The 27075-nt window shown below is 35.3% G+C and overlaps 3 protein-coding genes across 16 annotated transcripts in view; all 3 read right to left on the bottom strand.

Annotated features, from left to right (window-relative positions):
• Positions 1 to 27075, bottom strand: part of LOC129790073 (luciferin sulfotransferase-like) — a 767385-nt gene that overhangs the window by 453076 nt on the left and 287234 nt on the right. The gene's annotated exons all lie outside the window — the stretch shown is intronic.
• Positions 1 to 27075, bottom strand: part of LOC129788207 (probable Rho GTPase-activating protein CG5521) — a 626970-nt gene that overhangs the window by 453076 nt on the left and 146819 nt on the right. The window lies entirely within an intron of this gene.
• Positions 1 to 27075, bottom strand: part of LOC129788331 (tolloid-like protein 2) — a 606934-nt gene that overhangs the window by 453076 nt on the left and 126783 nt on the right. For 10 of the 13 annotated variants that reach the window (XM_055824326.1, XM_055824318.1, XM_055824335.1 and 7 more), the window contains 10 exons: positions 10157 to 10264; positions 8885 to 9062; positions 7347 to 7373; positions 6273 to 6484; positions 5888 to 6095; positions 5586 to 5803; positions 5330 to 5456; positions 4791 to 4892; positions 1783 to 2211; positions 105 to 508 (listed from right to left, as the gene is read on the bottom strand). The exons of 1 other annotated variant lie outside the window; for it this stretch is intronic. In XM_055824326.1, the coding sequence (XP_055680301.1) occupies positions 105 to 508; positions 1783 to 2211; positions 4791 to 4892; positions 5330 to 5456; positions 5586 to 5803; positions 5888 to 6095; positions 6273 to 6484; positions 7347 to 7373; positions 8885 to 9062; positions 10157 to 10264 (2013 nt within the window). The remainder of the gene's footprint in view (positions 1 to 104; positions 509 to 1782; positions 2212 to 4790; positions 4893 to 5329; positions 5457 to 5585; positions 5804 to 5887; positions 6096 to 6272; positions 6485 to 7346; positions 7374 to 8884; positions 9063 to 10156; positions 10265 to 27075) is intronic. 2 more of the 13 variants (XM_055824342.1, XM_055824383.1) reach the window with 1 other exon arrangement.

Below are 27075 nucleotides of genomic sequence, written 5' to 3' on the forward strand. Positions count from 1 at the left end.
GATTTTCAGATTTTAGAGAAACAAATGACTTCAAAATAAAATTTTAATGATTGTAGAATAAGTTAAAAAATTTTCTTTGAGTGGAAATTTGAGAAAAAACTCACCAGCTGGATCTCCTTCGACGGAGAACATCTCAAAGTTGAGCAAAATCTTGTAGCCAATTCGTGCTGTAATGTACCAGTTGCACGCACGTGATGCCAATCCCTTCCCGGGTCCGTGGTAGTTTGCGGGGAAATTAGGTGACGTAATGACCCCAGAATCGAGACCTGAATAGTTACCGCCACAGTCTCCAAAGACAGACTTGGCCGCTTCGAAGATGTAGCGCGCCTTGAAGCCACTCGCGACATTCTCTTGATCAGTATGAAGGAAGACTCGAATCCCCACAGCCCCACGTGGACTCTCCACTGGGCCAGGGGCTGTGAGGCTGCAGTATCTGCCAAGGAAGCGATCACTCCCATCGCGGTAGACCACATACATTTCCAGCCAATCCTCGAGGCATACAGTTATGCTGCAAAATTACGTGAATACAGTCAGGTACCTCATGGCAAATTCAATTTACAAACTTTCTTCACCCCCTTTGCCACCCTATATCTTCATATATATGGTAATTTACATGGTTTCAAAGGTCGGAACTTTCACACAAATTGAAATTCAAATTGATACTTCGATTTTAGCTTTTGCACCAAAGGTTTGGGGCAATATATTCGAAAAGCTCAAAAGATCTTTGCAAATTGACACTCCCACGGGGTACTCCCAATACCTATTCCCATATCACTCTTTGGGACACCATTGATAAGGAATTTTGTGGAATTAGCAGCAATTAAATTTCGTACGTGAGAAAACATTTCACAAGACAATTTACCATTCATGGGTGCTTTTCATAATAAAACAGAGATCTTGGGTAAATTTTAACTCATGAACTCACCCTCCTGAAAATGTCGCTAATGACGTGAGAAGAGATTTTTGAGGTACTATGTGCCAGTGAATAAATATTGAATTTCTCATTAAAACAATTCACTGGGATGTTGGAGGTCATACAAAGTGGATGGAGGGTGGGTAAAAGTTTTGCTTTGCAATAAAATAATAATTCTTGTAATTTTGGGAGTTTATATGAGGGGAAAAAGGAAGACTTGGCAAAATGGTTGATGTGGAGACCTAAGCCATGGATAGTTTCATAGGCGAATTAGGTCAATTTAATGGCAAAATCGAATACTGGTGATGAGCCTTACATTGAATGGCATGTTTGTGATCTTTACCTATTTTTCCTTCATTTTTTTGCAGATTGTAAGTACATATTGGGAATATTTGCCAGAAAATGCAAAGAATGACGTCATAATTCATATTTTATCTCTTTCAATGCAAGATAAAAGATTAAAAATAAACGGTTGACAGAGATTTAATTTAGTGATAGCAATAAGCATTAAAGTAATTTTATCTTCTTGACTTTCCAAAAATAAATTATTCGCCAGATTTTCCTTTGCAGCTTCATGAAAATCTTCACAAGCAAGGACTCCGTATTCAGGTTAAATCTAAATTTGTCCGTATATAGATTTTAGCCATATATGGGTCTCATTAGCGGGTGGGTGTTTAATGAGGAAAAACTTTTTGGTATGGGTTGCTAAAATGAAAGATTCGAAGCTCTATTTTGCGCTTCGAAGAGCTTTAATTTCACATCCGGAGATGTATTGTATTTTAGCAAAGGGTCGTGGGAGAGGGACGGTAGAGGAAGATGATGAAGTGAAATTGCCTGTATGATGAGAGCAGTGGGCTTTCACAACTCACCCGTAAGCTCCTCCCGTGGTGTTGGCGTTGTCTGCCTTCACCTTGAAGTTGTCAAAGACGATGGTGACTTGCTCATTGGGTGTCGCGAGGAAGAGGTAGGAACAATTAGTTTCCGAGGGGTAGTTGGAAGGATAGCGCGGACTATTGAATTCACCCTTCTTGCGCGATGTGCTGCGATATGTGAAGCTACACGTGCCATCGGGTGCTGCTGTCCCGGGAATCTTGTACTCCGTCTCAAAGGAGTACTTCGCCTTAAAGCCACGTCCCTGGAGTTCACCCGAACTAAACACCATCACAAGGCGTGGACCATCGCTAACAACAGGCGGGGGATTTTCACTCCCACACAATTCATAGTCGAATTTATCGTAACTATCTGTGGTCTCTTGTCCCTTTAGGTAGATTTTCAAGTATCCATCTGTGCAATTCGATCTATAAAAAAAAAAAAAAGGAAAAACATTTTTTTGGCGTAAAAAAAATAGAGAAAATCATCATGTGCATCAAATAAACTCATATCACCACATAAATCCCTCACTCCTATTATTATGTGGATAGAGATACATCAAACGGATGAACAAAACTTCCACCGACAGTGACTAAAAGTTTACTGAAGGAGCCGAGAAACTTTCATCTGACAAACATTGTCTGGACTTTTGAAACAATTTATAAATTTTTAATTGCAATTTAGTAAAGTACCGCATCCACTGTTAGCCCATTTGAGAATTTTACGGGGATTCATATCACCTCACCGTCGGGCTAAACCGTCACAGTCACATCCTTGTAAAATATCAAGGAAGTCATTTTCGAAGGAAAACTTAATAACTTCTTAACTTCCTTGGCAGAAACTTTTCAATGAGAAAAAAATGCGATATATGTGGAAGCTTTTAAAAAATTCACTCTAATTGCTCAATCATAGCTTTATGCGATGCTGCGGAGCATGTGTGTGGTTTGTAGATTTTATCCGTCCCCGCACATAGATGTTTTTGTTTGGTAATTTTCCAAAATGCTCTCCCATATAGAGGACATCTTCAAAACACTTAAGCCAATTAGCTTTATAGCCACTATATTGTATCAATTATTGGCAAAATGAAATTGTTAGAAATAATCAAGTCCATCAACTGGGTCATTAGGCAAATGGCTATAATGGTTGGGTGCTTGGTGAATTTAAAACAAACACACCACCCCATGTAGCTCCTCAAGAGCACCACACTATACAACACTCCGCAAATGACCTTTCTGCAAGTCGGCAGATCATTTCTTCCGCTTCTTGAGATGTGCGGATGCTCAGTGGAATACAGAGAGTATAAGAATATATTGGAACAATTGGGAGCACGCACATGTGTAATGTGGCGTCGTAAATTGAATGATTGGGTGGCGTGAAATGATTTCAATTGGCATTTGGAAATCATGCCAAATCATTCGTTGACGGTGATGCTCTTGGAACACACACCGTGTGCCTCCCATGTAGCTTTTCCTACATCCAACAACACTCGCTGGCAATAACATTCCCACTCAGACACTTTTCAAACATTTCAGGAATCACAGTCACACAAAATGACTGAATAAACATCACGTCTATGGTAGAGTCGCGCCATTGAGATTTTCCAAAGCTTCCCATCAAGTAAACTTTTAGTCATGTATATAGAGGGGTTAGTATACTCGAATGAGAAGCAATATTATTTATTTTTTTAGACTTCAATGTATTTATATGTTCCAGTCAGAGGGAGACTGGTGATTTCTATAGTAGAACCCAATTCTATTAGTAACGTGACAGGACGGTTAAGCTATTACAGGGATTGAATGCTCATCATGAGTAAATAATTCTTAGGGAAGAAATTTAGAATATTATTCTATTCCAGATTAGAAGAAAATAAATGAAATACTTTTAGACTTGAAATTAAAGAATAATATCTAGAATTCTCATTTTTTCAGGAAAAAGGTTCAATTCTGGTTGGAATTTATATCCTATTTGAACTACAGTCAGGTATTGATTAACGTCGCATGGGATATACTCTTTCCACTCATTATTATTAATGGGTGGAAAGAGTATATCCTATGCGACGTTAACCAATACCTGACTGTATATTTAATTTTTTTTGTGAAATTCTTCAGCTCCAAAAATATTTATTTTAATATTTCATATTGATTTTTCAAGTTTCTTTTTGGATTTTTTTTTCATAAGAGAACAATTTAGAATTAGACAAACCTTTTTTATTTATTTTCTTGAATATTTAGAGAGAGAAAAAATTATAAATTCTAAAGATTTATTTCTACAAGAACATGTGGCAATATTTGATTAATATTCATGTCCAAGCTCAATGTTAGCATTTATATGGATCCACTTGAACTTCCTCATGTCTGAGGCACATTTCATCTTCACTTGCCATCAAATATAGTATCATAGAATTAGAGAAGCTATATAGAATGTATATTTATGTCTACTGAGGAAGTCCCATACAAGTCTTCATCATTCATTCTCATGCTAAAACAACACCAACTTCCGAGAATAATTCCTTCACACATTGAAAATGCATTTTCAGCTATATGTACTTCCAACCAATTCAACTCAAAATTTTCACGAATCTCCGTTTTACTGACGTCTGCTTGTTTGGCTGCGAGGGAATTTCAGCAATTGGCTCCAAAGTCGTGAAGAGATCAAAGGCACAAAACTTTCCATCTTCTCGCGTGTGATTTCGGCAATTTCTCTCATGAATAATAAACACAAATTGTACTTGTTGTCGTTTTTTTTTTGAGCACCACGAATTGTTTTTCAAATTCCACTTTGAATATTTCAATACATTTCACTCCATCGCAGATACTTTGCACACTTTCTTACCCAACAATCAACCACAAAGAAAACTTTTGCAGATTAGATACTTATTGAAATGGAAACATCAAAAGCTTCGCATGAGATATTATACTTTCAGCCCTTTTCTTTCACCTTTCGGGATCAAATTTCTTCCTCAAATTATTTTACAATTTTTTTGTTATAGGGAAAAAAACATACTTACTCGCTTTTTTCTTTATGCTCCATTTTTGGTATTTCAAAGATGGAAAATTCCAATTTAACTCTTTCCAAATTTTGTGCATCTTGCATACCATAAATGAAATATCTGCAAGGAAGGAAAATAAAAATTTTAAGTACACATTGTTTATTCCTCATGCAAACAGAGGGATCATAATGTACAAAATGTTTATGATGCTTGTATCTGAATTAAATTTATAGCTTGCAATTGCATCAGTTTTACACAGAAATTACATACAACACTCCCTCCCCCTCCTACAAATAGCAAGGCAAGAAATCAAAAATGGGTGTATAATTTGAACAATAATTGTGGAATGTTGTATGTACATAGGTATGTACCTATGTGTGCAATATAGTTGGCATGTCGCCAGGCATTTTACTTATATGTATCCACTTTGCCTCAAAATAATTATTCTGAAATGAGCAATTACTCTTTTGGATGGATTTTATGGGGCAATGGACACACAAATTGCAATACTCAGTCAGTTTATCTGGTTATGACGTGGGAAATTGTATATAACTCACCTACAAACTACTTTCGGAATAAATGGGTATGGATAATTGGGCGAGTAGACAAACCCTGATGATTCCTTTTTCGAGAGAATCTTCTGATCACACTCTGACCCGCGAATGTGTTCACCATCGTTTTCACCTGGTTTTTTGATGAGAATCAAAAAGGATTTTGATGTTAGTTTGAGTGAAAAAGCACATAATGTAAGATGTTTCGGAAAAAGGGTTTGAATTTTCAACAGGAAAATCTCTAAATGTGTTAATTACTCACGTATAAAATCTAATTTAACAAAACTTTCGCTAAATTCGAAAATTCCTTTGAAGCCACGATTCTGTGTATTGGCCGTTCGTTGGAGTGTGTAGAAATGCACAAAGAGATTCGATTCACTAGAATACAGCACGAGATTTCTCTGTTGGCCACAGTAGGTGCCCACGAGAGCTGAAGTGTTATCAATGCCGTCGTAAACTTTCACAAAATCAAATGGACAGCTATTTTGTAGAGAAAAAAAAAGGATCGAGTTTAATTAAAATTAGTTTAATTAAAAAAAAATTCAAAAAGAATTAAATACTAACTGTGGTCCACCGAAGAAGAGATCAAAATCACGAAACTCCAGTCGCACACGCTGATTGCGTTTACCGATAAATTGATAAGTGCAAGACATATCTTTGGGATAGGCACCTGGATAAGTGGGTGAAATTATCGATCCTGTACGATTCTGGGAAATGTTGACGATGTAGGAACAGGGGGATCCAATGACGGGCTGACCAACATCGAATTCCGCTGTAAATGCAAATTATTATCATTTTAGGAGATTCATTGTGTCCAACTTCTCTCTCTCTCTCTGACATTGTAGACAGGAATGATTTTGCGGTGGAAACTCGGATAACTTTATATACAGTACATGCAATACATAATTTTCAGTTCTATGTAGTTGGAAAAGTAATGTTGGAAACTCACATTCATTGATGAAACTGTAGCGACCCCCAAACACATCCGGAGTGGTCATGTTTTTATTGGTAAAAAACGATAAAGCTATAGCACGATACAGCGAGATACGGCGACGAGGCGGTATGGGACCACAGAAGCGACCACCAAAGGGAGAATTGATCAAATCAGCTGGATCTGATGATTGCACCTCCGCGTAAACGTCCATGTATTCTGTGCCACAGCTGCACAAAATAGATATTCAGTTAAATCTCATACTCCCACCCTTATAATAAAATCCATTTATGGAGCTTTATATGTAAATTGTTCACACTATAATTTACTTTTAGTTTACGTTCTATTTTCTCATATAATTTACCACCATAGTTTATTATATATCTATAATGCTGTGTCAAGTGTAGATATAGAATATAAAATTAAGGACACACCACGTTCAATAAAGGACATTATGCATGGTATGTGGAAAAGGAATAATTTGATAAATTTCAGTTTGATTGCTTTTCTAATTAAATTTCGAATGAAACTCGAAAATAAGATAAATATTTACCAATATTCATGGAGCTTTTACGAAAAGAAAAAATCTCTTTTCATTCAAATTGGCACACTTAACCCCCAACTTCTCTCCATTATAAAGGTTGCAAAATATAAATTTCAAATGTAGCAAACATTTTATCATTAGGGGCCTTTGTTGTGGTTTATACAATGGAGATACTTCTTATGCAGCCTCACTCGGGGTGGTTTTACTTCACTTGCAACATAAATGGGGGCGAGGGTGAAAAAACAACCCCCTGGCAATGCACTTGTCGACTTTCGTGCTCAGTTTTATGAATAGGTCTTAATTTGTTTGAATAAATTTTATTGTCACGTGCGCTTGCACGCAAAGGATAAAGAAGTTCTCTCGCATAGCTCATGGTGTGTATCGCACTGCTAACTTTTTGCCATCCCATCTGAGAGGTCCTTTCTATGCTCATGTTTAAGTTTTGCACACGCAAATCCCTCCCATGAGCTTTTTTCGTTTATATATAAAGTGTGTGTAGAACATATATCAAGTTTTGTCAGTTTTGTTAAAAAGAAAAAAATACTCACGCTGGTATTTCCCCAACGGCAGCCCCACTGAAAGATACGGAGAAGACATTAATTAATAATTCGTTCTAAATTTTTTTCCTTATAAAATCTAAAGAAGTATACTTAGAAGACGTTCATTGAGAGCAAACAAAAGGTAGTATTTTTTGCAATCACCTCCTCAAGAAAGTTTAAGATAACTTTTTGTTCGCCACCCATTGACTTGCTTCCGAAGAAGCTAATGAAGGGGAGATTCAGGTGAAAAAAGTCATCCTATGTCTGTGTGTATATGTACTTCTCGGTAATGGAGTCATCGGATGATTAATGTTTCCTTTGGGTTTTCTCCCTCGTGTATGTATTTTCCCAAGTCTTTTCCCACGTTATTTCCCCTTTCGAATGGTACCACCTTCAATCATAATATTGGATTTTGAATGTACACCTACATAAAATTCCACAAAATGAAATTTTTCAATCACTTCATCAAATGATCAAAAATTTAACCTTTAATAAATTCGAAATTACCAATTAATTTATTAATAAGTACACCACGGGGAAAACATGGTAGGTAATTTTTTTTTTGAGCGAGACATTTGCATGGCAAAGACTTGAAGTGATCTGTATGTGATGGCTTAATTTTATGGTGGTTCACGTGGTTTTTCGTTCCCATAATAACACCCTGTACCTCCCCCCCCCCCAAATACCAACCAATTACTTTTAATGCTTCAGCACTAAATAGATTGCGTGCGGGGGTGTGTGTGTGTTTATTAATTATGCGACATTAATTATAGGTGGTATCAGCACTTTTTATCCGTCACCATTTTTGCCATCCTAATTTGGTGTTTTCTTGAAAATTGGAACAGGGAAAAGTCTACCCACATATTTTCTACGCCCCCACTACCAAACATTTTTATATTTCCTGCCTGTGAAAATTTAATTTCTTCCCCTGAGTAGGGTGTTAAATGAAATTTTAATCCCAGATGGAAACCTCAATCTTTTTGGTTCTCTCTTTTTTTGTCATTAACATTTGGTGAGGATTTGCAGAAATTATTTGAAAATTCAGCAAACGTCAGGAGAATTCAATGATCAGAATATGATTTTATCGTGCTCTTATTTTGATTATTTGCTCATGAACCGTTTTATGCTTTGAAAAAAAAATGTGGAAAATCATTTTTTCCCAGCTAATGTCGAGCTTTCTTGAAATATAATTGAAAATTTGACACCAATTCTAGATTGCATAATGCTATATTCCTGACGTAATTATAGTCCAAAAAATGATTCAGCATAGAAAAAAATTGAAAAGACATCATCATTTTGAAGTTATTTAATAGGATAGCGCGGATAGCAGAACAACATGCAATTTAGAATAGGTGTCACGGACAGTATTGGGAAATTGCCAAATGATGGATGATAAAACAATCAATTACAAAAACAACTGATATTTATGTTATTAAATATATCCATCAGTGGGGGATGGAAATGACAAGGTTTATGGGGAAAAGATATGCAAGAAAAATTTACATAATGTTGGTATATATGTTTAAAGAAAATAATAATTTTCTTACTCTGGTGGATTTCCCCGTAAATTGAATGATGTAAAAACTACTTCGACACGCTGTCCAGGACCCGCTAAGAAGATGTAGAGACACTGTCTGGAATGATTCGAGGGATTGATGAGCATTGGTGCTGTAAATGTTCCATTCGTCGGTCCTCCCGAACGCGAGACATATGTCTGATCACATTCTGCAAGGAGAAAAAAACAAAACTCTTGTTATTTTCTTTTTTAAAGCCTTTTCAGCTCAATGATATAGAACAATATCCGACTAACGACAACATTCACGTTAATATCAATTGACAATAGAAAAGTGTGAGGTAACACATTTAATTGCATTTTACGATGTGGATGAAGGATGGTTTTATTTTTATGACTTTTCGTGTATTGTTGTGAGAAACTACTATAGCGTGCTGGGACAAAATGCTTCATTCATAATGGAATGTGTCAATTTGCTTTAGCAGAAGTAGCGACACAACATTTTTGGAAAGACCCGAGATGTTGTGTGGTAATTAAAGATGAAACATCTACTATATAATATGCTCTAGTCGGATTTCGTCTTGGTTTTATTTATGTACCTACGTAAAGTAAGCGGATCTCTATTACTACACAAGATAATACAAAACATTAAGTACATGTGAAATGTAATAATTCTCTCATTAAGCACACCTTCATTAAATTGGGAAACCTGAGTAACTATGAGACGTGCAAACAAAGAGTTAATAAACCCAAAAAAGTTAACTGTCAGAAAATTAAAACAAATAAGAATCCTTTGATGGGGAATTTTCAACTTATTTGAAATTAATACTTTGTTTCAAAAATTAATTAAAAGATAATAGAGAGAATATTTTCCTTCATTGATCATTTTATTTTTCGACAATTTAGAATATTTTATACATTCAAATATTTGACTTATTGAAGCTTTCCTCTTGCCAGTCAAAGAGATTGCCTTCTGGGATGGAAAAGATATATGAAAAATCATCGAAGGAAAATATTCAAAAGACGAAGGAAATAATTCGATGGATGTTTCTGTATAAAATATGCATAAATCAAAAAAATCCACACAGTCTATTTTTGACACGGATAGAACTCAACTTTATATGCTATATATTTATTGACAGAATATCGCATTGATAGTTGAGTGAAAGAGTGCTGAAGCAAAAATACAGTAAAAAATAATAAACAGACAAGTGGGTGTCGTGGAAAGGAACTCTATAGAGATTTTTCATCATATGGTTTTTATTTGGGTATTTTTGTTTCCTAGAGAAATTCACAGAGAACATACTTGGTGCCTTGGGTCTCGGCAGGGGCTCCAAATACGCCACGACTGGTATCCAAGGTTGGGGTTTTGGATTGGGACCCCCGACTACAAAAGCGTCGGAATCGGACGCCACTGCCGAGACAATAGAAATTACTTTTCTTCTCATTTTCTTAATTAGACATTGGAATTCACATGAAATGGACTTTTAACTATTCTATATTTCGGTCACAAAAGCCTTGAGACAGTTTTCTAAAAGATCTTTTCAATACTTTAAACATTTTTTTTTAATACTTTTCAAAATATATTTTTTAAAACTTCAAAATGATTATGTAAAAACAGGGTCATTGAAATAATTAGCAAATTTTAGCTAGAGCTTAAAGCTCTAGTTTTTTTTTAGAAAACATTGTTTGATCATTTTATACATTATGTATCTCCAGGCTTTTGTAAACATTAAATAAATCCACTACCATGAACGTTTTAATCATAAATAGTATGTATATCAAACAGAGGGAAAATCATTCCAAAATTAATGACATATGATGAAAAGTAAGTAGTTAAACACAAATTCAGTGTGTGTACAAAATATGAAAAAAACGGACGAAAAATGCAATTGACGAGGAAATGTTTATAAAATGATGTTGGGAGGAAGGTGATGACCACACAAAATATTGAATTTTTAATACTTCCCAGGAAAATAATAATGGAAAATGAAAAGAGGAATGGAATATTCACAAAAACAGGATATTATATATTCCACATCCTATTTATTTTATCGGTATTATGTAGATACATAATCCCTCACTGTATGCTATTTAAATGATTTTTTTTGTTTTCACATGAAAATTAATTTTTCACTCATATCTTAATCTCCTTTGATATAGTTGATTGCTAAATTAATTAACACATCGTTTGCCAGCATTAAATGTCAAAATGTGTGATGGACAGCAGTCTTCTAAAGCCTCTGAAATATTTTACTGGGGCATGAATTGCAGACAACGGCTTCATAATATTTTTCATAAAAATTTCCCTTAATTATTTTTCAACCAAAGAATATCATAATAAAATCAAAAAGATACTGAAAATTCAATTCAAGTAAATAAATAAATAAATTCTTTTATAGAATATTTTGTGAACATTGAGTCAGTGAAGATATAACATATTACGCGTCACAATAAAGTTTTCTTTATTAGTTATATTAGCGCAGTGTAATAAATCTCCAGTGGAGTACGTTGATTTTTTGTGATCTCCTGTTTATTCACATGGCTGTGCGAAATTACTTACACCACATATTTTCATCAAAGAAACTGGGGTAGAAATTTTATGAGAAAATTACTGGGATAGAGTGAGAAATTGGGAAGATTCTCATGGGATTACGTCCTGTATAGTAATAAGGTTGAGTCCTATAATGCAGAATTTTCGAGGTTAATATGCGAAAATGAGTGGATTAAGGAAGTTCGATACGCTATGGGAAATCGATTAATTTTTCAATTAACCCACCCATCCCTTCATCTTCCACCCACGCACCACCCCGCAATCATCTACGTGTGTATCCAGCTAATCGATTTTCTCCACCTTATCGTGGTCAATTCTTATACCTTTAATCAATTGAGACATCCAACATTTCAATTTGTATGGGAAAAGTAGAGCGAGGCCTTGTGTGCAAATAAATAACTGTCAGAGATCTTCTGTGAGTTCTCTCTTCTGCAAAAATAGCTACTATAATCTCCTATTTAGCTCACCCCCCTCCCGCAAAGCTCTTGTTACATTCTATATAATACCTACCTCCAGTTTTTATACCCTTTGTTCAATATTTGGAAAAAAAATATCGATATTATTGTCACTATTAATTGTACCACGACAGCCACATAAGCCCAGGCATCATGAAAGAAAGCAATTTCACGAATGCAGGGGAGGATATTCTAAATCCGATTTTGTAAAATGTTTCTATAGTTTTTTAATATGTAGGAAAAATTCAATTTTCTTTTTTTTACTTCTTGCACAGGAACTTTTCTGTATAGTTTTTCAAACAATACCTCTCTGAAATTGAGTTCATTTATTGATATTTTCAATAAGAACACAATCCAGTGCAATAGGTCGGATTTGAGCTATCATCCTCTAATGTGTTGCTTATCCCCAGTTTTCTTGATACGTACATATACAGCTAAATATCCGAAACACATAGTAAACTGAATTGAGCACCCTCTGTGCACCATAAATCTCAGTCAATCAATGTGCTTATAGTGCGCTATTTTGATTATAATCAGGATTGATTTCTCAGGGTATCATCACAATTTTATGGAACAATGCGCGAAATTAATCACGAGTGAAATCAGCGACAGAAATTTTTCCTCACAACCACGCACATTAACATCAGAAACACCCCCTAAATTCCTGAGATGACATGGAAATTGGAATATTTCTCATTTAATTGGTAAATTCAGCATTTGATTTTCAGTGTAAAATATGCAACTTCACAAGCATTACACCCACCCACACAAAATGTGTATCATGTCAAATGCAACTCCTAAGTCATGCGAAATGAACGACATCACACTCACAGGCAATCTCCATTTCCCACACTGCCATTTGTCAAATAGGGCTTCCAAATGTTTGCAATTAATTTCTCCATTTATCGAACACAAAGGGAGGACAAAGAATAAATCTGCATGTGGTTCAATGTAGACATGGCATACAAATTGAAAAAAAAGTCATGTGAACATACGTTACATGGTTGCACTTAGGTAATCCACAAAGCTTTCAGAAGCAATCCTCAAAGTATACTAAAGATTCATTTTGTTTGTGAAAGCACACTGGTTAACCAGACTCTAGTACATTATGCAAATCAATTTATTTTACCTATTTTACACTTAAGACAGAATACGCAATAAGCTTTGATTAAAAACTTTTCATAAATTTCTGATGGAATGCATTGAGAACTTTTGCACATTATACAGAATTGCATGTTATCTACGGGCAAATAATTTATAATTAAAATATTAATCTGTTATAAAATTATAGTTACACTATAGGTGTACAATATTCAATTAAATTACTTTTTAATTAAGCAAAATAAAACTTTGTTACACGCTGTGAAACATTGTTTACGGAATTAAATTTCAGTCATAAAATAATTATGTTTTCTCATTATTCAATCATTTAACGTGGGCGGTCCACCAAACAATGTTTGCCTTTTGGAAATTTTGTTCTAAAATATCCTGAAAGATACCTTTTATTTTTTTCAAAATTGTATTTCTCATAAAAATATTTTTATTAATTTTTTTTAAATTAAATCAGCGTAAATTATAAGAAAATTTCTTAATATTTTCTTTGTGCATTAAAACGATTAAAACACATAATTTCAATTAAAGGAAAAACATCTAAAAACAAAAGAAAATTCTTCTTACTCTATATTTTTAGTCTATGTATTTCACTACATTTTAACGTCTGTGTAAATCATACCAAAAGCCACCCGTACTATAAAATGTCCAACTTGTACCGCATGTAGTATTTGTTAATTAATTTTGAAGTATGTTAAATAAATTTCACAATTAAATGGAAATATGTGAAATATTTCTTTTGGCATTTTGTATAATTATTACTTTTTTACAAAAAAAAATTAATTTGAGCTTTATATGATAGCTTAGCCTCACAAAGAGAATTATTTGCCTTTATGAGTGTACTCCAGGAGAGAGGTGAAATTAAATGAAACGATCATTTTCACCTGGACCTTGAAGTCATGGAGATACCTTTGTGAGAAAGTCTTCTACTCCAAAGTCCTTTGTGCTAGAGATATGCAGGCTGGTGGTATTAATTTAGCAAAATGTAGTATATGTAGTACTACAACAGGAAACGGGAGTCTGCATGCGGATGAGGAGCGCTACAGAGCCACTCAAATGTGCATACAAGGCGATATGGCTATAGTATGGAGTTCATTCGTTTGAAGAGCTTAAATCCCACAACCCTCTCCCTTTCTCCAACGACTATAGAGGATAGTTACTCCAATGTGGGATGCCTAAGTGTATGCAGAGTGTTGGTGGAGTATTTGAAGGGGGTATTCCTTTGCTTCCGCGTCAATATCTTCCTTTTTGCCTTTTCCCTTATGTTATCTCCTTCCCCACCCCTCCTCCTCCCGCAATTATGGTTGAATTCACTACAACACAGTACATTTGGGATCATCCTCAAGGCGGTCATATTGGTGGTCCACTTGGAATTGCAGAGAAAATGAAGGGGAATCATCGAGACACTCTCAATGTGCGACACACCATAATCCAAATGCGATACTAAAAATGGATTACCCCTCCCGCCCAATTGTTTGGTGGACTGTATACAACCCTAAATCCGCACAGAGAATCAAGTAGAGCGAACACACGATAAAACTTTATCCAACACCCCAAGATTCAGGATAGGCGAGCTTCTGGAAAATCTTCAACATTCACGGGAAATTTTGTCAATCACACCGATTGGCAGTCGACAGTGATTTGTGTCAGTGAGAAATTGAGCAATAAAACCACCTTTCGGTTTTATGCTGTCGATCGACCAAGATGCCTCAAGGAAAAGTCAAATGAAAATATATATTTTCACTCAACATTGCAATATCTGTGGATGAAATTTTTCATACAAAGTTACAGTAATTGTGTGCTTAGAGAGCACCTTAACCAGCACACTTTGTACTTTTGTTTTCACCACATGAAACTACCCTTCGTAATTTTATTAAAACGTCTCTATCCCCCATGATGTGAAGCAGTGAAGGCAGAAAAAAAAAATTGATGAAAATTTACTACAAGAAAATCTACTTTGCCTCTGTTTTCCTTCACCCACACACAGCTACTCATTAAGGCGCACCACACTTGTATGATTTTTTTACAGTTCGCCTTGAGCTGTGTCGTAAAGTTAATCTCTCATGTGGTCCACCGCTGTATGTAGGGAAGCATGAGAAGAAATTGATGCTGTGGAGGGACTCTTCATATTTCAATTAACTCCACACGAGTATTGCAATTTCCCCCCGAAAAAAAAAAGTTTTGTAATAAATTTAATTAAAATTTTCACATTGAGTGGAAAAATCGCACGCAACATCCGATTTGGAATTCACATTGAAACGAACCCATAATACGCAATATAATGAGAAATTTAATAAATCCCACATCGATGGCGTAGGAGGATATATGCAAATAAAAATCACCTCAACCACTTTTGAGTCCGCCGACTGTGCGATAATTTATGGGTTTTCTCATTTTCCTTCCAACATTTTATGAGTTCTTGAACCTTTCTGGTATGGAGGGTACTCCAAGCAGTTGGATTGGAATTAAAGCATAAATAGAAAAACTTTTTTGCAAACAACGATTGCAATTATTTTTGTTTCCCTTACTTCCCCAGGATATTCATCTATGTGGTGGGAATTGCAAGGAAGAATTTTGTCAACGTTGACCTACATATTACAGTTGACAGAGAAACCAGAGACTTATGAAAAAAAAAGTCTTCACCCTTTTGACTCACCACACAGGTTGTACCCCGTGAAATCCTGAAAACTGCTACCAAAGGTAGAACACAGAGAAATTGTGTAGTACATGAAATATAACAACCTCCGCCACTATATTATATATTTAATATTATGTATGAAAAATCTGAATTACATAGACGAGAAATTGTGTTGGAGACACATAAAATGTCCCACTTTTTTTTCCATGTCACCCCCATACAGCATACAATGCCATTACTTAATCCTCTCTTAGTGCACCATAGCATCTCTTTTGGATGATTTTTCAGTGGCATGTTAAATAAGAACTGCACCGTGAGGAAATTCACAGTGTTGGGAAACTCTTCTGATCACAGAACAACACTCCAGGTGGGAGTGCTCGCACAAATGAAGCTTTCTTGCACTTGCTCCAACCAAATGGGACCTTGCAACCCATAAATGTACAATATATGAGCGCATCTAGGCCATTTTGCAACTCAAAGGGTTGCTCATTGAGAAAATTGGTACATAATTTATATATTGATTTAATAATTATTTATTTTTAATCCATGCGTATCTTAGTTGGAGAATTATTTGTTGGCTAAACGATATTTTAGTTTTTTGTATTTAAATTTTTCTGAAAGAAATTATTATTTTTAAAGATATTATTAAAAAGTTTGTTTTTTTGAATAATTTTCATTTTTTATCATTCACGTATCATGTTAAAAAATATTTCTAACAAAAACTTATTGAATACAAATAACAAACAACTTTAGAAAAATATGATTAGCCTCTTTACAGACTACATGTTGCTCATAGTTTCCTGCAATATAACGTAATGTACATCATTGCATATAGCAATAAAATCATGAGAAGTTTGAGGAGAAAACTTTCAGAAATACCTATCAGTTGAAGAACAATTATTTTGGAACTTTGAGCAAAACAGATAATTTACAAATTTTTGATTAAGGAAATTAGATAAGGATTTAGTGAATTAAATATTTCTTGAATTCTATGCAAAATGCTTGCTTTTGTGTTAAATTCATTTATAAACTCACGTGTCCAATTTCCACAGAATCTAGTCATGAAATTGCAACGTGATTTAGTACCAATTATTTCTTGCAGAATTCTATGTTATATAGTTTCCATCGTATTTACTTGTCATCACCAATATTTATTGCATTATGCTTTTCATTCTGAGGACACTCACACGGCAAATCCATCAATTCATCAATCACATTCGCATGTCAATTTACGGCTGGATGATCCTTTTGCAGCTACATATCCAATCGTACTTTTCAGCAAACAATTTAAAATGTAATCTACTACTACCTTGATTTTATTCAATGTAAAAAAAATGTAGCGAAAAAAAACTCATTTTATCAGAGGACAGTGCTAAAAAGTACGACAAAGGACACACAGTAAATTTACATAGAGCTTGAATTAATTAACAGCGAATGCACGGCGAGGATTCAGGGAAAAATTTAAATTTTTAGCATGAAGAGCGGTTTTACTTCATCATCCCTATCTTGAATGACAAATCAAGACAAACAGGAATTCATCTACAGAGCATAGGTATTTTTTGTGAAAATATGTGACTATGAATAATTTTTTTAATGTTAAATTAAAAAAAAAAAACTTTATGAGGTCAAAATTTCTCCACATCTTTCACATTGGTTAAATCCACCCAAATCTTATCTAGATAAAATAGTGCTATAAAAATCCTCAGAATTGAAAACCTAAAACTACGAAAAAGCCCTTTTTGTGACTTTGCATTATCCTTTTTGGGGGCATTTCACGCTTTTTCATAATCCTAAATAAATTTATTCAAATGGCAAATGGGGATACAAAAGAATTAAATGGAAGAGTGATGAATGAGTAAAATAGCATTTCCATTGAAGTCATTTGCCATTTACAGTCAAAATGTAATTCTTTGTCCGCACTTCGATGGACTGACCAATCATCTTGGGACGTGAGAAGGGTTTTTTGGGGTATAAAGGATTTATATTCATTGGAGCTCACATGTGTAGCGAGGGACTTAGCTACATATGTATTTGTATATGGGCAGAAAAAGGCGACACAGGAAACCACATTACCTTGAATGTCTCTTGTCCTTATCAAACTGTTACAATTCCACTTGAATGAATAACATTAGGAAGGAGAGTGTGGAAACTCCTGTATAGGAATTGTGAAGAAAGTGGAGAATGAGTAAGATAACTACCTCATATTATATACAACCATATATAAATGTGAATACAAACTTTGTGTGTGCCAATTGGGGTGCAAATAAAATGCATTTCCCTCCATTAAAGTTGAACTCTCTGTCACATGGAAGAGGTTGATTTCGTTGCTGTCATGATGATAAAAGAAAGAATCATTTCGCCTTTTGAGCAGGATATTCAGCAAGAAAAAAAAACTTCTTAACACTCTCTCTTGTCTTTGCAGTCCAATTGAGATGATATACGGAATATCCAACAAAACCTGAACTATATAATAGATATCTACACTGTTGGTCAACTTTCTCCACTGCAGTTAATTCACACCAACTCACAATATAAAATTGAATGACAGGATGAACCATAGAAAAAGCTAAAACGTGACAGAAATTTAATATCCTGCTGCAGTTTGTCACCTCTACCATATCCTTGCAATTTCCTTATTCGGTATGCCGGAACAATCAGAAAGACTCAACAAAGCGCAACAATAAGAGGGAACACCCAAAGTTCTAAAATTATTTTTCTTCTTTTGACATTTACAAATCGATTTATTGAATTAAAGTTGAGGCGATAAGAAGTTATTAAATAAATATAAAATACCCCAAGAGAATTTTTTTTGTTTGAAAAAGGAAATTATGGAAAAAAGTTTTCCAGAAAAGGAAAAATGAATAATAAATATGAAAACGACAAAAAGTTAGTGATCAGCCCTGTGGAAATTCGCTAAAGAAATGATGATGAACTTTGGGAACTCCTGTCGATTTCACATCTTTCTGCAAAATATGTCCTGAAGGGGGTAAGAAAAAAGCTGACCAAGCAATGGAGAAAGAACGAACAGATGGATGGTGGGAAAAAAGAACTGAGCGACAGTTAAAAGAATAAGGACAAAAAACGAAGAAAATAATGCGAAGGAGTAAATGAATTTTGTGCCCATGGGTGCCCTCGAGACAACCTCTTCCGCACAAAAGGATGTGTCTTCTACATTCAATCTTGTCCCACGTCACTTCATCAATCTTACCGCCGTGTCTTCTTTAACATGGCATTTGTCGTTAATCTCTAAAATATCTTAGAAAATACCACCCACCCATTTTCACGTTTGTGCGGTGTGTCACCTCCAGAATACCAATCATGCGATTCACCCACACTTTGCACCTTTTTTTTTCATTTCGCGCATAATTTACTGATTTATTAGAAAATATCGTACCCCTCCCCCACATTGAACACTACCACCCACCCCATTCCGTTGCTGTGTGTCTTATCCTTTTGCCTAGAACATCCCCAGCAGTACACCGCTTTATCCGACTGTCTCGACCATTCTTCCCTCCGGTGGAGCATTATTTATGATTCTCACAGAAGGACACGTGCAATGAAAGGTGTTGTCTCCTCTCACTCAGTTCTCTTCAACAAAAGCCTAACATCCCCCGGAGGTTCTATCTCCCACTTTTCAGCACACACTTTTGTGTCTCTTTTGTATGAAAAAAGGAGATCCCAAAAGTGTCACAGTCATCATCATCGCTTCACGTGTTTAATTGTCCACTTTTGTCCCAAAAATTCATTTAGAGTGTAATTTATGGGATTATCCGAGCACTGCAGTGTTTGCGGGAAAATTTAATTAAATAAAAATTCACTTTTGCAAGGTTTAAAATTCACCATACATTCCCCGCAAATGGGTCACAAAACCCATCATGTCATTACATTCTCTCTGGGGGAATATTTGCAAAAATTTTCATTGGATTTAGACCTTCAGCAGTGTGACAGAAAAATTGCAATTTTTACTGAATTGATGATTAAATTTTTTTTGTCTAAATAAAAGAACTTTTAGAGAAGTTTAATCTCAATTCAATATTTAGAATAATTACCAAGATATTAGAGCATGGATTTGTGATCTTCGAATCAGATTCGAAGCTTTAAAGCTTTTTTTAATACTCGAGTAGATATTTTATGTTTTAGATTGATATAATTCAATTTAATCTTTGTTGTGCAATAACTAAATTTTTGACTTTGAGAAAGGTCAATGTGAATTCCCCTCAAAATTATCTTCATTTCAATTGGAAATTTTGCAGTAAAATGTAAACATTCATTGAAGTATATAGTGGTACTCCGGTATAGGATAGACGCTCTAGCTGACTGACTAAAATATCTCAATGTGTGTGAAAATATGTGGAGAAAATTCCTGTAGGTAGGCTTGATGATGATTATATGGAAGTGTTTGGTGAATGTTGACTAAAGCTCCTCTATGTGGCTTTGCTCTTTATCTACGCCAAGCGACGCGTAAGCCTCCCACCTCACAGTGATTACATAGAGAACGGCATGAATATGTGCCATTGGCACCTTCTACACACCGAGTTGTAGTGCGGGGACTATTTATAGGACGTCGACGAGGGCTCTTCCAGGTGACTCTGTGACACACGACGGTGGGTGGTCGTAGATCGAAAGTAATTTTGCCATGGTGCCAATGTAGGTGTGGGTGGAATGTATACACAATACAATGTCTTTCACTCACCTACCCTATTAGACTCCAGTTGAGGGTGATTGTAGCCATGAAATGGTAAAACACCACAATTTAGTGATGGTGGTTCACCGAAATACTCTCTTCCACACTTTTCATGTGCTTTAGACGGAGCCCACACTTCCCAAACACACCAATTTACCCAAACTCCACTCCATATTATGCGTGAGTGAAATTCACCCTAAAAGCTCCCACCCCCACACAGACCCGTATACACACATCTAACATACGACATGTCTACAATTTTTTTTCTCTGTGTGGCATATGAAAGTGCCGGGTGTGGGGAATGTAATAGAAAATCGACTGGGCCCTGGTGAAACCCCTTTTTTGCGCCCCTATAGTGTGGTAACACTTTGCACAGCAATTTTATCGAGCAGATCGCTGCGGATTTTTTTTGCACATAAAGCTCAACTGCGCTTTCAATGGGGAGAGGGATGAGAAGATGTTTCTTCAAAGGGATTATGCGGGGGGGAGCGGGATCTAATGAAATCATTGAGATGTGCTCCTGATATTGCCATTAAATAGACAGTAATATGTGTAGGCAAGACCGAAAATTCATTCCCCATCGTAAAGTGTGTGACGTTTATTTACCACTTACTGTGCACCATATGTATGGAGCATTTCCGTCGCACCGAATCACATATTCCGCCTCTCTCCGCGCATTGACGCCAACCCAAAAAGTGCGAATTTGTTCCAAGTCGTCGAGAACGTCACTTCCCTTTTGCTATCTCATCATTTTATCTCAATGGTGATTCTCATGATGATTTTAAAGTACCTTCTCTTACACAACACATATACAGCTCTCCTCTGGAATTGAGGAAAGATTCCGCGAATATGCGTGTATTCAACGGTAGATGTGATAAAAATTTAATTGTCAGGTAAGTGACTATTAAATTTTCGAGCGAAAGCTTTTCACGCGAATTCAGGGTAATATTTTGCAGCCAGGCGAGAATGTCAATTCCAGAGAAAGTTCTTTTCATCGTGTCTGCATTAACAATTATTCCAGAACAAACAATGAACACAAACCTCCTATAAAAAACATCCACCAACAGACAACTTTTGTCCGCTGAATGCTATGTTGCGTTGAATGGAAGAGACATTTTTGAAACATTTCAAAAATGTAAATCAGCTTAAAAGCTCAACGAAAGATTTGGGGAACAAAAAAAAGAATTGTTCAGTTTTCCTGAATTACACATCTTCATTACTAGCAAAGTGAAAAAGCTAGAATCTTCACGAAGAGAAAATATTTTATCAAAGAATTCAATTACGAGAATTTCAGTACTCACTATCGATCAAAATCTTTAGAGTTTCATCAACTTTAATCCCCACTGAAAAGCTGATAATTCCCCCATTTTCAACTGTATTACTATATGTATGTGATATGGATCGATTCGACAGAGAAATCTCTCGAGTAAATTTCACCGGAAGCACTACTGTTGAGAATAAAATGAAAAAAAAGAGAGACTTCATCTTTTCCTATGTATGTTAAGCTGGGAGGATAGAGATTTCAAATGTATATAGCAAAAGCTTATTTACTCAGAGGTACAGTGAGTGTGTGAGGTGCTTTAAAAAGTCAATGGTGGTTCGTGTATTACATGCTTTATGTCATCTACACACTGTTCACACCTTATTTAACTACAATAATCACTTATGCATACCCATGAACTCTAAGATTGCCTATTGATAGAGCTTTTGAGGAAATATTCCCACAAGAAAAATATTTTTTAAAGAAAAGATTTTAAATGCAAAGTAGGAAAATTCAATAAAAATCTTTTAATATAAATAAACGAAAATGAAAAATGGGGAAGAGGAAATACCCTGAAATATGTAAATTCCATTAAGGCAAAATAAGCAAGAAAATAACAAAACCACCAACAAAAAAATCCATCGGTATTGAATCCATTTATGTGAGGTGAAAAATGTTTGGAAACGCGGAGAGGGAGAGAGAGGGAAAAATCGAATGAGGGGAATGCTGTTTTACTTTTCACCAGGAAATCAAATTTTCTGATTTTCTCATAACCGAATTCACCAGAGAAAGGTTTCATGGTGGACATTTTGTCAAGTTTTCTTTTCAACCATAGTAAATTGAGACGCAGAATTTCCTCTTGAATGAACGTCACTGAAAATACATATATAAAAGTATAATGTGCTGAGGACTTTGGTATCTTCAACAAGGGGAAGCTTCCATCACAACCAGGGAACTCAACTTGGCAATTTCCAACGCACACATAATCATACATATATATAATATGGCTTAGTAAATACGTACAAAAGACACGGAAGAGAAAACTTATAGGTATTTCTTATAACCCTTTTTGAATTTGTGATGGTTTAATGATTTTTCAAGAAATTCCACTTTTGGAAATTCCCAATTTAATTTCGATACACACACAGAACATTTCAGTGGTGGGTAAGAGGAAAATCCACTACTCTTGAATACGAAAGGATGGTTGGCAAAAAGATCTTGCCATGTATGCGAGATGTGGCATGAAACATGAGAGACTCACAACTATTGGATTTCTCGACGGAAAATAAGGATTTTCTTCAACAGCACTTGACTATAATAGAAGAATTTAATATTCGAATATGCTATATCTCTTCCGTCTCTCCTCCACAACTCAACAATTTCTTGTATTGTGTTGCAAATTTGCATCGATCCACAGAGAACAGCATCGCTATGTAGAGAGGAAATTTCTAGCAAAAGATGGGAAAATATTTTACGATTTTGAAAAGTACACATAGTACAAATGTGGAGGATTTTCTTTTAAATTTTCCGAGAATTGTGTAACAACAGATGTTCTAAATCTAAAAGATGATCGATCCTATTGTTTATCCTTTTCAATTGAGCGTTAAAGGGGGATTGAAAATAGGATGTTAAAGGGAAAAAGGGATAAAATATTATTGAAAAGAATTTTTTGCCTTGTGAATCTGTATAAATTGCAATTATTAGGGTTATTACTTACTGATTTTTAATAAATTTTTATCCTTGGATGAATGAAAATGATGTAAAATGTACAGAAAATGACATTTCAGAGGAAAGCTTTCAAATGTTCAATATGGTCCATCATAGATTGAAAGAGATTCTTTTTTTTTTAATATCGCTTAAGCGACAAGCGATGATATTTTTTCCAAAGTGAATATTTCATCTTAAGATTGAGGCAGGTGTCTTAAAAAAAATGTATGTAAGCTTAATTCTCACGTGTAAGCAATCAGCAATCAATCTCGTCACCATTCAATCATGGCCATTGCCAGAGGGGGTTGAAAGTGTAAAAGGGAGAAGATGTATTGTGGGCAAAATGGGGGTACTAACCCAGGTAAATAAATACACGACATGTTTAAAGGGGGTAAAACCCGATTTGGGTCATCCCGCTCCATTCCCGGAAAACCGATATCAATCTCCTCGAAAACCCAATGCGTGGGTTGATGAGCATCTCTTGGGTGTCTTGCTTTCGATGACGCCACCGGGCGTCGAGTGATTTCTGTGTGTGGCTTCAGAAATACCAATTTGCACGTCACATGGCAACAAAACATCTTCAATGGTGAATGGCCTGTGGGTACGACACGAAAGCTCAATTTTGGGTGAGATTTATTAAATTTCACCCCGCACAATTGACCAATTGTTGATGTTTACCAGCAACACACATTCACGGGCATGCATACAGCGTAAGACAACATCACCATCACTTCCTGTCCCGTGCCCGTACAAATATATTCCGGAAGAAACACTCACATGGAAATCCCATATAGTGAATGAGGAGATACTATCCGCTATTTTTGGTGGAAGAGGAGAAATATGTGGTGTGTGTGCTATGTGGAATCATTAAATAGCGTGATTGATACACTTGTTTATAAGCAATAAAAGTCAGGATTTCTCATGAAGCATTTTTCTCTCTCAATGATCCTAAATCATTTTTTGATGTGTCTTCACTTTTCTCATTAATTTTCGCACAGCACCCCCTCATTTTCTGCGTAACTTCACGGGATATAAAATAAATTTCAATACGTCAGATACAACTTGGTCCAAATAAAATGCTGAGAAGAGTGGAGTGTGATGGCTTTTGTTGAGTCCCAAGGACCCATATATATTGAAGGGGAGAAATATTCAATATTTTTCAAATTTAATGATGCAGCAAATATACCCAAAAAAGGAACTTTCAAGTGGGGTCCACCTTCAAGAAAAGGAAAAGGTGAAATATTGATAGTGCGTGGGGAGATGTACGGAAAAAAGCTGATATAACAATATTTATATAATATAAAATGAGTAGGCAGATATTTAAATTTATCTTGAACTCTCACTAAATAGTATGTAGAGCTTTAAAGCTTTAGTACGTTCTATATAGCTTAATAGAAAGAGATGTATATTTCATATTAATGCATTGATAAATGTTTATGTCAATCACGAATTAATATATTAATATTAATAATTAAAATTCAATTAATATAATTTATTCCAGCTTTGTATTAAATTTTAATTAATTTGTTCAAAGTTAGTCCTCTATGCTTAATTTTTATAAATTCACCCTGAATGATTTTATTCGCATAAAATTAAATAATCAAATTTATCCATAAGAAAGGCATATAAAATTTTTTTTCTCTCAAATATTTCCCCCAATTTCCGTAATACGTTTATCCCACAATCCCGGCGAGAATTTTCACCTAAAAGGCTGTCGCGATAAATTACGGCAAAGAAGTGTGTTGGTGAGGAAAAAGGCTGGAGAAAGGCCATGGACATGGAAAGGAGATCAGCAAATGGCTGGAAGTATCATAAATTAGGAGTGAAAATCCTTGTTCAGGGCTAATCACTCTTGGATTTAACTCGAGAAACGGTGTCCCACCCTCGTCATTTTCCATCCCCAATACACACATTTTATATACGCACACACACTCTTCCTCAGAATGACATTGAACTGTTTTTCTCCCTTCTTTTTCGCGATTCGAAAATTGTGCCAGCCTCGTGGCCCGGGCACTTGTACGGGGCCAATGAAATAAAGTTGAATGTTCCAACGATAAAAACTTTGAGAAACTTTTGCCGCCACTCTACACCCCCAAATATCCCAGCATTGTTTTCTAATCGAGGCGACGAGCTGAAAGTGGCAAAATTACAATTTTTCATACAGAAAGTTAGCTCCTTTTATTTCATTATTTCAGCAAATTCTTTTCTTCCCCACTTAATTTCCAATTCACGTTTTGTCTCTTCGCCAGTTAACATGAAAAACATTTCAAATGGCCACGTACTTTACTAAGAGAGAGACCCTATCCACCGCATTTAGTCTGCATTTTCCACCAAAGAGTCAATTTAGCAATTTATAGCATGTTGACGAAGTAAATGCAATGGCGATAGAGCATTTTGTATCGATCGTTTGTAATTAAAATCGTGCACTAGCGATGGCAATCGAACACTTCCCGTCTCAAAATTGTGTAATTTCCTCTAAGCTTTCAATATTTTCCCAGCATCTCATGCTTCATCGTCAATGTGTTGAATTTTAATTATCCCGTCATTTCTCCCCGTGAGACAGCTATATACAAACACCCCTCGACATGTGGAATTCTGTACACGGGAAATGTATACCCCCGAAAAATATCTAAAGCACCCAAGAGGGTGGGGCGAGAAGAAGATAAAACTAAAGTTAATAAAATGAGAAAGAAAATTAGGGTGAAAATATTTTTGGATACAATGAGGTGGTTAGCATAACTTGGAGCACCAACTAATGTTTAGTAGATCATGCTACAGACAATTTTCTCGATAGAAAGAAGCCTTAGATAAACACTCCAATAAGATATGGATGCTTTAATGTTTTGTTGTCAGGGAAATTCCCACAAGTTTTTCCTCCGCAATAATGGCTCAATAAAATCAAATTTATTCCTTACTCCTGAGCCCGTTAAATTGTATCTAATCGTGTCTGAGAGGTTATATATAGGCTCCTAATGTAGTCCATATTCTTCATGTACCAAATATTTCCTTCAAGTTTCCCCCAAAAGAAAAAAAAATCTAATAAAAAAAGTTTATATTCCGGCTAAGGATTTTTCTTATTGATATATAGATCTTATATTCAATTTTATCGTAGGTATCATATCTCGAAATGTATTATATAACTTATATAATAAAAAACTTAAGAAACCTTATGACAAAATGTAGAAATGAATGTAAAAATAAATTCAAAATTTAGGTCATGTATGCCAATAATTAAATACGTAAGTATCATCAAAGAAACTTTTCCCAAGGTCTCTATTTGGGATATATTTCTAACTCTTGCTTTTAAAATAAATATTGTAACTGGAGGGTTTACCCAAACTTTTTGGTTGCTTTCAAGTTTAATTGAAAATTCACGGAAAGGATAGAAGGGAAAAATAATTTTCAGAGATATTGGTGAAATTTCAGCCTCTGTAGTCGCAATTTAACTAAAAACTATTCAAATGAATTGAGAAACTTTCCCAAGACATCCCACATTACGGCCTCTTCTTAACATTCACCGAGAAATTGTGATTTCCGCATGAGAATTTCCCTACCGAGTTCTTCCGCTGATTGTGGGGAATCATACTATATTATATACAAAACCCAAACCCAGTGACGTTCCAATGAAGATAATTGCCGGCTTTGTTGATGTTAGTGTTAGTCGAAATAAAATGGGCGTTTTGGAAAAGCGGAAAAGGATCCCACAAAAAGCTCCTATGTACACATACACACCCACATGATGAAGTTAGGCATATGTCGATGGGGACGCCGGGTTGTTTTAAGAAGCCATTAATAATATTTATGCTTCCATGGGTT

The sequence above is a fragment of the Lutzomyia longipalpis genome, chromosome 1 (genome assembly GCF_024334085.1).
Source record: "Lutzomyia longipalpis isolate SR_M1_2022 chromosome 1, ASM2433408v1".
Classification (NCBI taxonomy): Eukaryota; Metazoa; Arthropoda; class Insecta; order Diptera; family Psychodidae; genus Lutzomyia; species Lutzomyia longipalpis.